The 14588-nt window shown below is 40.1% G+C and overlaps 1 protein-coding gene across 1 annotated transcript in view; it reads left to right on the forward strand.

Annotated features, from left to right (window-relative positions):
• Positions 1–14588, forward strand: part of MBD3 (methyl-CpG binding domain protein 3) — a 50238-nt gene that overhangs the window by 16064 nt on the left and 19586 nt on the right. The window contains exons 5-6 of the mRNA XM_053703101.1: positions 2465–2642; positions 2856–3031. Coding sequence (XP_053559076.1) covers positions 2465–2642; positions 2856–3030 — 353 coding nt within the window. The 3' untranslated portion in view covers position 3031. The remainder of the gene's footprint in view (positions 1–2464; positions 2643–2855; positions 3032–14588) is intronic.

A 14588-nucleotide genomic window follows, 5' to 3' on the forward strand; every position in this document is an offset into this window, starting at 1 on the left:
CCGTAAGAGAGAGTAATTTATCAGGTAAGCATACATTTTTTGTTTTTTAGGTTTACTGGCCCTTTAACAACTTTGCTGTGGTGCTCTTTGCCTACTCCTGCTGGCCAGGAGTGATATTCCAAACCGTAATTGATGATCCCGTGAACTCACTGTGTCAAGAAAGAGAAATTTATCAGGTAAGCATACATTTTTGTTTTACTGACCTTTTTTTATTAAGGGAGGTAATTTTACCATTTTTAAATTTGTCCTGTTTTGCTGAATGTGTTCTTAAAGGGACAGTACACTGTACAATTGTATTTTCAATGACTTGTTATAACAGCTGCAGAGTATAAAATTTATGAGAAATTGCATTTTCAGGTTTGTGTACATGAAGTAGCTGGTAATACCATATCTTTATACAAAATCTACAGATAAAAATAGCCTGCTTCATTTTGATAGCTTTCACTCAGAATCACTTAAGAGGTCATTGCCTCGTAATCAACTCCTTAGAGTAAGGAGAATTGTATAAGATGATGCTCTGGTTAGACAGAGACTGAACCAGATGGGTGATAAGTTTAAAGTGAGGGGTTACCCCATAGGGCTAGTTGACAAAGAGATTGAAGTAGCAACATTGCCACGCAATAGTTTGCTTGAGACATCGAAAACCTAAAGTTAAGTTGAAGTCCAAGCAGGACCGTGTTGTTTTTGTTACAAAATTTAATGAATTAAGTAACGATATTAATTCTATTCTCAGGAAACACTGGCACATTGTGAGTAAATGTAATCCCCTTGTGACTGAATTTCAGTCAGGTTTTATGCCGGCCTACAAGAGAAGTAAGAACCTCAGGGATAGATTGATTAAGGCTGATATAGGCCCTTTAAAAACTAAGGTACAGAGTTATATTTCAGAAAAAAATTATGGGGTGCTAGCCATGTTTAGGCTGTGCGAGTTGTAACAGTATGGTAAAAGGCAAATATTTTTACCATCCACGCACTGGCAAAAAATACAACATTTGGTGGTTTATTCACATGTAATACTACCTTTGCTGTATATATGATCAAATGCCCGTGTGGGCGGAGCTATATCGGAGAGACCACTAGGATGGTCCGGGAGAGAATATGTGAACATAGGTCTGATATTAGGAATAGTAAGATAAAAAAAAATCCAGTAGCAGAACATTTTATTCAAGCAGGTCACAGCATATGCCAATTTAGGTTTCAAATTATTGATCACATTAGTATACCAAGAAGGGGAGGAGATAGAGAACTTTTTTTAAAAACAGAAGGAGGTGTTTTGGATTAATAAACAGGAAATTTTGTTTCCCATTAGAATGAATAAAGAATATGACCTTTCTGTTTTTCTTTGAATTGTATAGCATTTGGAACTATGACTTTCTGTATTTGATATTCTGTACTGTTGCTATTTTGCAACAATGTATAATTGATTTTATGTATATGCACTTTTGTATGCTTGTCACTAGATGGCGCATCCTCTTTCAGCCAGGTTACACTGAAATAATATTTGTGATTTCACAGTTAAGTTAATTGGTAGGTGTGGTTTTTTTAACCCCCATCCCTATATTAAGGTGTGTTACCTGCATTTATGTATTGACATGACTAAGGACTAGAGGTCCGAAACGTTGTCTTTCTCTTTGAATATCCCAATAAAGATGGAAGTTTTTGCATAATTGGTGAGTGCTGCTGTCTCCTTTTTGGACTGTATCACTTTGTGTACACACACTTGCTTCCTTATCTTATATTTGTTTGGAAAACTGAAGCTCAATACATAGAGAACAATGGAAAATTATAATTTTATTACTTAAAGGGACACTGAACCCAAATTTTTTTATTTTGTGATTCAGATAGAGCATGCAACTTTCCAATTTACTCCTATTATCAAATTTTCTTCATTCTCTTGGTATCTTTATTTAAAAAGCAAGAATGTAAGTTTAGATGCCGGCCCATTTTGGTAAACAACCTGGGTTGTCTTTGCTAATTGGACAGCACCAATAAAAATGTGCTGTCCTTGGTTCTAAATCAAAAAATTGCTGGCTCCTTAGTTTAGATTCCTTTTTCAAATAAAGATAGCAACAGAACGAAGAAAAATTGATAATAGAAGTAAATGCTCTATCTGAATCGTGAAAGTATCCCTTTAACTCCTGCACCCCATTGTGAGTAATTTCTTCTGTTGGCTATGTTTACTTAGACTATTTAATAGCTGGGACTCCAGTATCAAAACTTTCAGTATAGGTTGGAAAACCACAAGCTAAATCAGCTATTTTAAAGGTCAAAATAGGGATAAAGGCGCTACTTGTAAAAATTTAACGCTGTGGAATCTGTTGGCGCTCTACAAATAACTAATAAAAAATATTTTAATAGACTCCAGCAAGTAAAATGGATCATTGGGAACAATTTAAATGGGAGAAAATGTATGCGTGAACTATCCCTTTAATTCACTTTTTTTTTTTTTTTTTTTTCTCCCTAGGAGTGGGTCCTGGCTGCACAGATGAGACTCTCCTCTCTGCCATAGCAAGTGCATTGCACACCAGTACAATGCCGATCACTGGCCAGCTGTCTGCAGCAGTGGAAAAGAATCCAGGAGTGTGGCTCAACACTTCTCAGCCCCTATGCAAGGCCTTTATGGTGACTGATGAGGATATTAGGTAAACCCACATATAAAACTCTGTATATTTAGCTCCCAACTTTATTAATTTTGTGTCTATTATCTATGTCTATGTATAAATTCTTACCAAAATATAGGAAGGACCTTTTTTTTTTTTTTACTATAAACCTGAATCCCATGTTTAAAATGTCTATCAATAAATTGTGAGGTGGATAAAAAGCTGAGACCTCCATGGATTTTTTTTTCTTCCCAGGAAGCAAGAAGAGTTGGTACAACAAGTCAGGAAGAAACTGGAAGAGGCTCTCATGGCTGACATGCTCGCCCATGTAGATGAGATTTCCAAGGATGGGGGAGCCCCGGTTGATAAAGATATTGAAGATGAGGAGGAAGATGATGATCCAAGAGAGCAAGAGGCAGAAGATGTATAAGGTTAGTAAATTTGGTGTGTGTGTGTGTGGTTTTATTTTTTTATTTCTCCCCCTACTTGTGTTTTGAGAATGCTCATGCCATCAGATTGAAACTCGGGGAACACACATGGCAATAGAACAAATAGTTTATTGCAAACACTTTTTTTTGAGAAGGATAAAAGTTAGTTTTAAAATTAATACTTTGTTATATGTAATTTTAATATTTTGCTGACAGTAGATAACATCTGACATTAGGGTCCCCCCCCCCTAAAGATTTCTGTTTTTAAGATTAATTTTAAGCCAAAGATTATTTATCCAGAAATAAGTAATAGTTTTTAATTATGTAGCGTGATGCTGCATATTCATGGTGGGAATTTTTGTTATGGTAGATTGTTGATCCATTCACAATGTCCTGTTTCCCTACAGTTTTCTGTAAGATGTTTTTGGTCAGTTTTTGTTTTAATTTTTTTCCCCCCTAAATTTTAATTTTTATTAAGGTTCAGTTAATGGCATATAAACAATGCATTTCAGTATAGCTTATGCAAAACTGAAAAGGAAAAATTATTATTTCTTTTTTAAGACACAATGAGTCCATGGATCATCTTCATTACTTGGAATATTCACCTCCTGGTCAGCAGGAGGAGGCAACGAGCACCACAGCAGAGCTGTTAAATAGCTCCTCCCTTCCCTCCCACTCCAGTCATTCTCTTTGCCTACGTTAGTGCTAGGAAGAGGTAAAGTTAGGTGTTAGAAAAGATTCTTCAATCAAGAGTTTATTATTTTTAAAGTAGTACAAGATTGTGCTGCTTTGTTCTAGGGTGTAGCCGTAGTCCATATCAGTATCTTCAGTAGAGCTTTTGGTGGCTTTAGAGCAATGGGAACTTGTGGGACATAATTCTCACTACGCCTCCCATACATTTATGCTGCCCTTATTCTGATGGCCTAAGCAAACTTAACTCAGGCTTTATCATTTTCCACAGGGCTATGGGAGGGAGAGGACCTCTTAAACCTGCTGGACTGTCCTGCTGTCGGACAGAGTTAAAGGTAAGTGCTGACTTTTTTTTTATTCTGGGGAAGAAAGACTCAGAGGAAAGTGGGCACTTTCATTTCATCAATGTTTAACATATAAGGCTCAAACAAGGGGCTCTTTATGTTGGGACATCAAGCTCTCTTATTTGAGGGTATTGGACAGCCATAAGTACAGGCACTGGGGCTGGGAGTTGAGCTTAATTTTTTTTATCATGGTGGTTATTTTCCGTAACGGTTTGTGTAAAACATTTAAGCCAATCGGGTAATGAGTTTTTCTGTAACGCCCATGATGGGCGGGGCTATCGGTTCGCGCTCTTCCTAAGTAAACTGCACAGTGTTCAGCCATTCTAGCAGCTCATAGACGTCTACACACCGTGGCACTAAAACCGCATGGTTCTTTACACAATTGAGCAAGTGGTATTAGCGCTATTGGGGTCCTGAAGATCCGGATTGTTCCAAAAATCTAACAGGGAGTGAGTCCGGTTGGCAGGTAGGCACCTCGGCAGAGTTGCTGAGGTGTAAGGGTGTCTGAAATTTAATTTGTTTAACTGATGGGGTAAGTTTTTTTTTTTTTTTTTTTTTTTTTTTTTTTTTTTTTTTTTTCCTAAGCGGTAAAAAAGGTTTAAGTTAATAAAAAAAATTTTTTTGAGATTTAAAGTAATTTGATTAACTTATGATTTTTTTTCTTAGGGCACATTTTTCCTCATGTAGTAAAGTTTCTTATTAAATTTTAAAGGCCATAACGTTTTTTATTGTAACCAAACTTTTTTGTGTTAAAGTAAGTTTTTCTTACGTTGTCATTTTATTGTGCTTCAGTATGGACATAGGAGCCGTACAAAATGTTACTTGCTCCATGTGTTTGGATGCAAATGTGGAACCACCAATCCCTTTCTGTCCCTCCTGTATTGAGGGCTTTATGTTATAGGGAAAAGATGTTTCATGAGCAAAATTTTTCAAAAGCAGATGCTTCTCAGGAGTCTGACAAGATTCAGACTATGCCGCAGCTTTCTCCCCAAGTGTCCCAAACTTTAACGCCCGTGCAAGCAGTGCCCTGTACTTCTGCTCTAGCGCCTGCTCTAGTTACCTTAAGACACAGCTGCGCTTATGTCTTCCACAATTTCTGATGCGTTGTCTGCTTTTCCAATGCTACAAGGCAAACGTAAGAGGAAAGACAAGCATGCAGTCAGTGAGGTTTCTGATGCAATGGTGGCAGTCTTGGATGTACCCTCCCAGGGAACTGAGATGGAGGATATTGAGGTTCCATCGGAAGGCAAAATTTCAGACTCAGAAAGTTCATTGTCTTTGACTGATTCAGAGGTTGTATCTTTCAGGTTTAATCTAGAACACCTCCGTCTGTTACTCAGGGAGGTTTTGGTTACTTTAGACGACTGTGGTTCTACAGTAGTGGTCACTCCTGCGAAGTCAAGTAAATTGAACAGATATTTCTAAGTTCCTTCTTACTCAGATGTTTTTCCAGTGCCAAAGCGAGCTTCGGAGATCGTTTCTAAGGAATGGGGGAGACCAGGTATTCCCTTCTCTCCCTCTCCTATTTTCAAAAAGATGTTTCCTATAACTGACTCTGTCAGGGAGGCTTGGCAAACGGTTCCTAAGCTGGAAGGGGCTATTTCCACCTTAAACAAGCGAACTACTATTTCCATTGAGAATAGTTGTGCTTTTAAAGATCCCATGGACAAGAATTTGGAGGGTCTATTTAAAAAGATTTATGTTCACCAGGGTCTGCTATTGCAGCCAGCTGCGTGCATTGCTACTGTCACTAGTGCGGCAGCATATTGGTTTGATGCTCTGTCTGAGTCTCTCAGGACTGAGACTTCCTTAGAGGAGATCCAAGATAGGATTAAAGCTCTGAAGTTCGCTAATGCTTTTATTACGGACGCTTCTCTGCAAATTACTAAATTTGCAGCTAAGAGTTCGGGGTTCTCTATCCTAGCCCGCAGAGCTTTATGGTTAAAACTTTGGTCTGCGGACGTGTCATCCAAGTCTAAGCTTCTAGCGATTTCTTACAAGGGAAAGACCTTGTTTGGACCTGGCCTGACCGAAATTATCTCTATCACGGGAGGTAAGGGTCATCTCCTTTCTCAGGATAAGAGAAACAAACAAAAAGGACAGAGTAATTTTCGTTCCTTTCGGAATTTCAAGGGAAATTCTTCCTTTTCCTCCACTAAGCAGGAACAATCTAAACCCACATTGCGACACAACCAGTCTTGGAACAAGGGTAAACAATCAAAGAAGCTTGCTGTTGAATCTAAAACAGCATGAAGGGCATGCCCCCGATCTGGGACCGGATCTTGTAGGGGGCAGACTTTCCTTCGTTCAGGATCCCTGGGCAGTAGAAATAGTGTCCCTGGGATACAAACTAAAGTTCAAAAATTTTCCTCCCAGAGGCAGGTTTCTTCTTTCAAGATTATCTGCAGACCAGATAAAAAAAGAGGCATTTTTACATTGTGTAAGAGACCTCTCCTCCCCTGGGAGTGATTGTTCCCGTTCCAGTACAGGGGCAGGGTTTTTATTCAAATCTGTTTGTGGTTCCCAAAAAGGAGGGAAACTTCAGACCTATCTTAGACCTCAAGAGTCTAAACAAGTTTCTCAAAGTTCCGTCATTCAAGATGGAAACTATTCGTACCATTCTTCCATTGATCCAGGATGGTCAAGTTATGACAGTGGATTTAAAGGATGCATATCTACATGTTCCTATCCACAGAGATCATCACAGGTTCCTGACGTTTGCTTTTCTAGACAAACACTTCCAGTTTGTGGCTCTTCCTTTCGGTCTTGCCACGGCCCCCAGAATATTCACAAAAGTTCTGGGGTCTCTACTGGTGGTTCTAAGGCCATGGGGCATTGCGGTGGCGCCTTATCTGGACGATATTCTAATCCAGGTGCCATCTTTTCAACAAGCAAGATCTCATACCGACGTGGTTCTATCCTTCCTGAGAGCTCACGGGTGGAAGGTTAATCTGGAAAAAGAGTTCCTTAATCCCGAATACAAGGGTGACTTTCTTGAGAACTCTAATCGATTCTATATCAAGCCCTTCAGTGCACTCCTCGGCCATCAGTGGTCCAGTGCATGGAAGTAATCGGACTGATGGTGGCGGCAATGAACATCATCCCGTTTGCTCGGTTCCACCTCAGACTTCTGCAGTTAAACATGCTCAGGCAGTGGAATGGAGAATATGCAGACTTGTCTCTTCAAATAACCCTGGAACAGGAGACGAGGGACTCACTTCAATAGTGGTTGTCTCTGGATCATCTATCCCAGGGAACCTGCTTTTGCAGACCGTCCCGGGTGATTGTGACAACAGACGCCAGCCTTCTAGGGTGGGGAGCTGTCTGGGGTTCCCTAAAGGCTCAGGGAGTGTGGACTCGGGCGGAGACTGTTCTTCCTATAAACATCCTGGAACTAAGAGCAATCTTCAATGCTTTCCTGGCCTGGCCTCAGTTAGCCTCGGCCCAGTTTATCAGATTCCAGTCGGACAACATAACTTCAGTGGCTTACATCAATCATCAGGGAGGAACGAGGAGTTCCTTTGCGATGACCGAGGTAACAAAGATAATTTCGTGGGTGGAGGCCCATTCTTTGCTATCTGTCGGCGATCCACATCCCAGGGGTGGACATCTGGGAGGCGGGCTTTCTGAGCAGGCAGACTTTTCATCCGGGAGAGTGGGAACTCCATCTGGAAGTGTTCTCCAGCCTGATTCTCAAATGGGGTCGGCCGGAGTTAGATCTCATGGCATCTCGACAGAATGTCGAGCTCCCGAGATACGGGTCGAGGTCCAGGGATCCCTAGGCGGAACTGATAGATGGTCTGGCGGTTCCTTGGTCCTTCAGCCTTGCATACCTATTTCCTCAGTTTGCGCTTCTTCCTCGGGTCATTGCTCGAATCAAGCAGGAGAGGGCGTCAGTGATTCTTATTGCTCCGGCTTGGCCTCGCAATATTTGGTATGCAGATCTGGTGGAAATGTCATCTCTACCACCTTGGAGACTTCCGTTGAGGAAGGACCTTCTGATTCAAGGGCCATTCCTTCACCCAAATCTAGTCTTGAACGCTTAATTTTATCTAAGCGGGGGTTTTCTAAATCGGTCATAGAGACCATGATTCAGGCTCGTAAGCCTGTGACTAGAAAAATTTACCATAAAATTTGGCGTAAATACCTTTTTTTATTGGTGTAAATCCAAGGGCTACTCATGGAGTAGGGTTAGGATTCCTAGAATTTTTTGTCTTTTCTCTAAGAGGGTTTGGAGAAGGGCTTATCAACGAGTTCCCTAAAATGTCAGATCTCGACTTTTATCTGTTTTTTTACACAAACGTCTGGGGGATGTTCCAGATGTTCAATCATTCTGTCAGGCCTTGGTCAGCATCAGGCCTGTGTTTAAACCAGTTACTCCTCCATGGGGTCTTAATTTAGTTCTCAAAGTTCTTCAAGGGGCTCCGTTTGAGCCTATGCATTCCTTAGATATTAATTTGTTATCTTGGAAAGTTTTATTTCTTGTTGCCATTTCTTCAGCTCGTAGAGTGTCTGAGCTCTCGGCGTTGCAATACACTTCTCCTTACCTTCTTTTCCATTCGGATAAGGTAGTTTTATGTACTAAACTACGTTTTCTTCCTAAGGTTGTTTCAGATAGGAACATTAATCAGGAGATTGTTGTTCCTTCTTTGTGTCCTAATCCTTCTTCTCAGAAAGAACGTCTTCTGCACAATTTGGACGTGGTCCGTGCTTTAAAATTTCACTTACAAGCGACTAAGGACTTTCGTCAGTCCTCTTCTTTGATTGTAATTTTTTTCTGGAAAACGTAAGGGTCAGAAAGCTACGGATACACCTCTTTCTTTTTGGCTGAAGAGTATCATCCGTTTTGCATATGAGAGTGTTACGGCTCATTCCACTAGGGCTGTTGCTTCCTCATGGGCATTCAAAAATAAAGCTTCTGTGGAACAGATTTGCAAGGCTGCAACTTGGTCCTCTCTTCACACTTTTTCAAAATTCTATAAATTTGATACTTTTTCCTCGGCTGAGGCTGCTTTTGGGAGAAGTTCTTCAAGCAGTGGTGCCTTCCGTTTACGTTCCCTGTCTTGTCCCTCCCTTATCTGTGTATTTTAGCTTGGGCAGGGGTGTCAAACTCAAATTCATCGGGGGCTGCTTCAGCAGTTTGGTCACCCTCAAAGGGCCGGTTGTATCTGTAGGACTATGTGTCCACTCTTTATGATCATAAATTATTGTCACTGCATTAAATTATTACTGTTTTTTGTAATAATGTAAGTAATAACTAGCTCTGAAAGCAGAAACATAGTCGGAATAATGGCAAGTAGATATTCAAATGTACAATAATTGTACAATTTATTGAAAAATGATTTTTGGTAACAGACAGTAATTTTTTTTTTTTTTTTTTTTTTTTTAAAGCCTGTCTCTGCTCAGGGCACACCTGTTCACATACCTTCAGCATACACCGCTTTACAAATGCACCTTCTAAAAAGCACACAAGATAGCTGGCTTTCACTGCTGCATCATTTTTTGCTGTCATTTTTGCAAAAATATTCCGTTGAGAATGCAGGCTACCTTTTAATTCTTGGACCTTTTGTTGCTTTTCCTGGTGGCTAAGGTTAGCAAATTTGGCTCCATGTTTGGTCTCAAAGTGCCGGCGTAAATTGTATTCCTTCATCACTGCCACTGCCTCATAGCAAATAAGACATACCGGCTTGTCTCCATTAATCACAAACATGTATTCACTTTCCCATCTCTCCTGAAATTGCCTTCCCTCTGCATCAACTTTTCTTTTCTTGGACATTTTTGGGTTATTTGATTGTAGTTTATGGTCCCTATACCACTGTAAAGTGACACGGAAGTGGTCAGTATATCCAAAGTTTACCGCTCAGACTTTTAAGCAGAATAATAAGCAGACCCCCCCTCCCCCCCCCCCCACATACATCATATGTACTTACAGTACAGGAGAGAAGGGTTCAGGCAGCCGTTGGATCTGTCACATCACAGGATGGCATGCGCTCAATATAAAAACAAGTGAAGGTTTCCTGAATGCATGTAAAGTGAAGGTTTCCTGTGTAGAACGGCCGGCGCCGCTAGAGGGCAGACGTTCTCTGGCTTGTAGGCTGCCGCACATGCGCTGAAGAGGCGGCTTTCTTGTGTCAAAAAAAAAAAAGCGAGAATAAGGTGAAGGCCGGCGGCTACACGGGCCACATGACGAGGTCTGGCGGGCCGGATTCGACCCGCGGGCCTTGCGTTTGACACCCGTGAGCTTGGGTATTGTATCCCATAAGTTATGAAGACTCATTGTGTCTTAAAAAAGAAAAGAAAATTTATTCTTACCTGATAAATTTTGTTTCTTTTTAGACACGAGTCCATGGCCCGCCCTGTTCTTTTAGACAGGTTGTTAATTATTGTAAACTTCAGACACCTCTGCACCTTGGATTTTCCTTTCTCTTCCTAACTTTGGTCGAATGACTGGAGTTGGAGGGAAGGGAGGAGCTATTTAACAGCTCTGCTGTAATGCTCTTTGCCTCCTCTGCTGACCAGGAGGTGAATATCCCTTAAGTAATGATGATGATCCGTGGACTCATCGTGTCTAAAAAGAAACAAATTTATCATGTAAGCATACATTTTCTTTTTCAAACATACATCAAAAAGTTCCACACTACGTGGACATATAGCATTGAATAGGGTTAAATGGTGAATATAGTGCTTGCCATGGGAACTATAAGCCTCCTAAATGAAATATGAGTCCAATTTTGGGTCTCTTAATATTAGAAAAGGGACAGAGTTACAGAAGACTGCCATGCTCATAAGGGGGACCACTCGTAGATCCCAATAGTGAACCTCAGTTTTTTTTTATTTTTATATAATATCACAAAAGGTACCACACTCAAAAGTAACCACATTTAAATTAAACTGGCCAAACATGGAATAACTATAGTCTAAAGCAATTACATAAATATATGCCAAGGTTGGTAACATATAATGCTTATATGGTGTAATGAGCACAGTTTCATAAAGCTATATGAACTGTTCCAGGGCTCTAGTGCGGTGGGCTATGAAACCCTAAAGATCACTGTTGATTATACTGCTACTCTTTGGGTAAGAAATAGTAGTCCAAACATACTCCATCAGTTGGAGAATAGAGGGGGACTTTTTAAACAAGAAGTTACTGGGAACGTCATGCTGCCCCGGATTACTCTTTTGGGGATAAGGATCAAAACACTATACCAGACTTTTGTGTTTGTCATAAAACTCAGATAAACAACCCAAATACCACCATAAGTAGGGCAAAGTGGGAAGACAGCACAAAAATAACCCAGCAACACAGAACAGTGAATATATGAAGTATGTTAGTTTGATAGAAACTGGAAACTAGAGAGATGCCCTCATTAAAATAGAATGTGGGAATCTATTGGGCTCATTTGTAGGCAACCAATATTTTATAAAATATATAAAGGGCACTGATTATAATGTGCATTAAAGGGACATAATACTCATATGCTAAATCACTTGAAACTGATGCAGTATAACTGTAAAAAGCTGACAGGAAAATATCACCTGAGCATCTCTATGTAAAAAAGGAAGATATTTTACCTCACAATCTCCTCAGCTCAGCAGAGTAAGTTCTGTGTAAAAAGTTATACTTCACCTGCTCCCAGCTGCAGGTAAAAATAAAAAAAAATATGAAGAAATGAACAGCAGCCAATCAGCATCAGCAGTGCTGAGGTCATGAACTCTTACTGTGATCTCATGAGATTTGACTTAACTCTCATGAGATTTCATAGTAAGCTTCCTTTACCTGATTTGTGAAATAATATGAGAGTTCACGAGGCTCATCCTTTCAGATGTCCCAGGACAGACACACTAAAATGCTGCTTAGAAATCCTTTACAATGGGAGGTGGCTACTGAGGAACTTTTGAGGTAAAATATCTTTCTTTTTTACATAGAGATGCTCAGGTGATATTTTCTAGTCAGCTTTTTACAGCTATGCTGCATCACTTTCAAGTGTTTCAACATTTGGTTATTATGGCCCTTTAAGGAACAAAAGTGACCCACAATATCCTACTAACCTAAAGTACAGCTAGATATTCTTCTCAAAGTAGATAATATAGGATATCTCTCTAGGTAAGTGCTCTGCCTGTCTTCTAACACCGCCACAGCAGTACAAACTAATAAGTTATCATAGGAGATATTGCATAGAGACAATGCAGTACTATATAGTAAGAGAAAGGAAATAACCTCAATGAGTGCTAACAGACTAACAGTGGTATACAGCTTGCATGTGTACATTAAGTATGGGTAGAGACAACAAGTCTGTAAAGGCTGTCGAAGGGTATATATTTACAGTTCTTTAGACAGCTTTTAGCTTTGGTGATATCATGATCAAGTTCTCCTTAGCAGGCTCACACATACTAAGCAGTTAGCCTACTCCTATTTTATGACATAGCCCCCCAGATAGGGTAAGTCTCTCCGGATCACAATAGTATAGAATGCCATGAAGCACTGTTACCTGGTCACACACGCTGTTTACCCAGAGCAAGTCCACACAGTCAGTTACCATTGTCGGTCTGCCAGATGGCAAATGTGAAATATTCAGCTGCAACAAATGCTGTGTATAGCAGACCACGCTGAGCAGTCCGAGGCCAGTGAAGAGTGCCCTGCCCACGGCTGCATCTCTCCTCGATCTCCAAGCAAACGTGCTGCTAGGACCCTCCCGCATAAGTGTGGTGCTTCTACGCCATGAGGAGCCTTTGAAATCTTGCAGGTAAGTAAGGGGCGATTCTTTTGTGATCGTGACCCTCCTTGGTTTTTGGGAGAAATTTCTGCTTGTATTCTTCTTGGAGGACTTTGCTTGACTTCAAGCACTGATGTAATAGCTGGTCTGTACACAGGGATGTCGCCCATACCAATCAACGCCAAATCAGCACCGCTTTCAATAGCATTGATTGCGTGTTCCTCCTGAGGAAATTGCTGAACTTTTTTGTTGCCGACAGGGCCAGCCTTTGAGTACTGGGGCCCCAAAGCTCCACCATCACTGTCCTCTGCCAAAACAGGATCAAATGTAGAAGGTAGTTGGGGGTTATGTGTTTCTGGGCTCAAGTGCAGTCCATAGCATGTCTTCAAAAGCAGCATGATGTTCTGCTAGTAATCTGTGTAGCTCTTCCAAGAAACTAGTCTCGCTATCCATGTTGGTCATCTATAGGATGGCTTAAGCGGGCACATATAAGGTATAGAGTGCTAGCAGTGTTTTGCGGTTTGTCACTGTTTACTAACGACAGGGCTACCCGGGTACCCTGCCGGGGGGTCAGATAGAGGGCCGCAACCCTCGTTATACTCCGGTAGTCTAAATCTGGTTCCAAATCCAAAAATAATAAAAATATCCTATAAAAGAGCTATATCAGTTGAGAGTGATTTGTTATTGATTATTTTTCAGCAGAGTGTTAACAAGGAGATTGTGTGCAGATTAAAGAAATATTTGGAGCAGCAGACAGTCTGGCGACCTATCATGGCCGCCGCCTGAAAGTTCCCTGTTTAATCTTTTAATATTACGTTAACATGACCTTTTGCTGACACTTTTTCTTTACTAATTTGTCTAACTGTGGTTTCTAGTTTGTAACAGCAAGCCTCAAACCGTTCTTAAGATGAAGCCGGTTTCTTTGTTTTATCTTTTAAAATTGTCTTGGCTGAGAAACCAGTTTCACATAAATAAGTTCTTGCAAAACAGAGAAGAAACTTGATTGCCTTTTTGTGCGAATGTTGTTTGTACTCCATCTTCATCCAAAACTTGGTCAGACTTGTGGTCTTAATCTTTTTTCCAGTTGTTTGTCACATGAGAGTTCCAGAAGCGTTTCTTTGGCTTCATAAGGCAAGTAGTTAAGTTTTTTTTGGTTTGTGAAAGAACATTGTTGTGTTCATGGGACAATTTCTTTTAAGCCGGGAGCTCTTTGTGAATGAAGCAGTGTGTCAATATTATGTTAGGATTGGCTACTTTAATCTTACTACTACCACTCCTGAATGTTTTTTTATAAGTATATTAACCCTTTAACCCCTTAGTGACCAGACCACTTTTCAATTTGTTGACCATCTGGGACCAAGGCTATTTTTGCATTTCTGCGATGTTTGTATTTAACTGTAATTTTCCTCTTACTCATTTACTGTACCCACACATATTATATACTGTTTTTCTCGCCATTAAATGGACTTTCTAAAGATATGATTATTTTCATCATATCTTATAATTTACTATAAAAAAATATATAAAATATGAGGAAAAAATGAAAAAAAATGCACTTTTTCTAACTTTGAGCCCCAAAATCTCTTACACATCTACAACCACCATAAAATACCAATGCTAAACAGTTTCTAAATTTTGTCCTGAGTTTATAAATACCCAATGTTTACATGTTCTTTGCTTTTTTTGCAAGTTATAGGGCAAGAAGTACAAGTAGCACTTTGCTATTTCAAAACCATGTTTTTTCAAAATTGGCGATAGTTACATTGTAACACCAATATCTGTCATGAATCCCTGAATAACCCTTCAAATGTA

This window comes from Bombina bombina, chromosome 2 (genome assembly GCF_027579735.1).
Source record: "Bombina bombina isolate aBomBom1 chromosome 2, aBomBom1.pri, whole genome shotgun sequence".
NCBI classification, from domain to species: domain Eukaryota; kingdom Metazoa; phylum Chordata; class Amphibia; order Anura; family Bombinatoridae; genus Bombina; species Bombina bombina.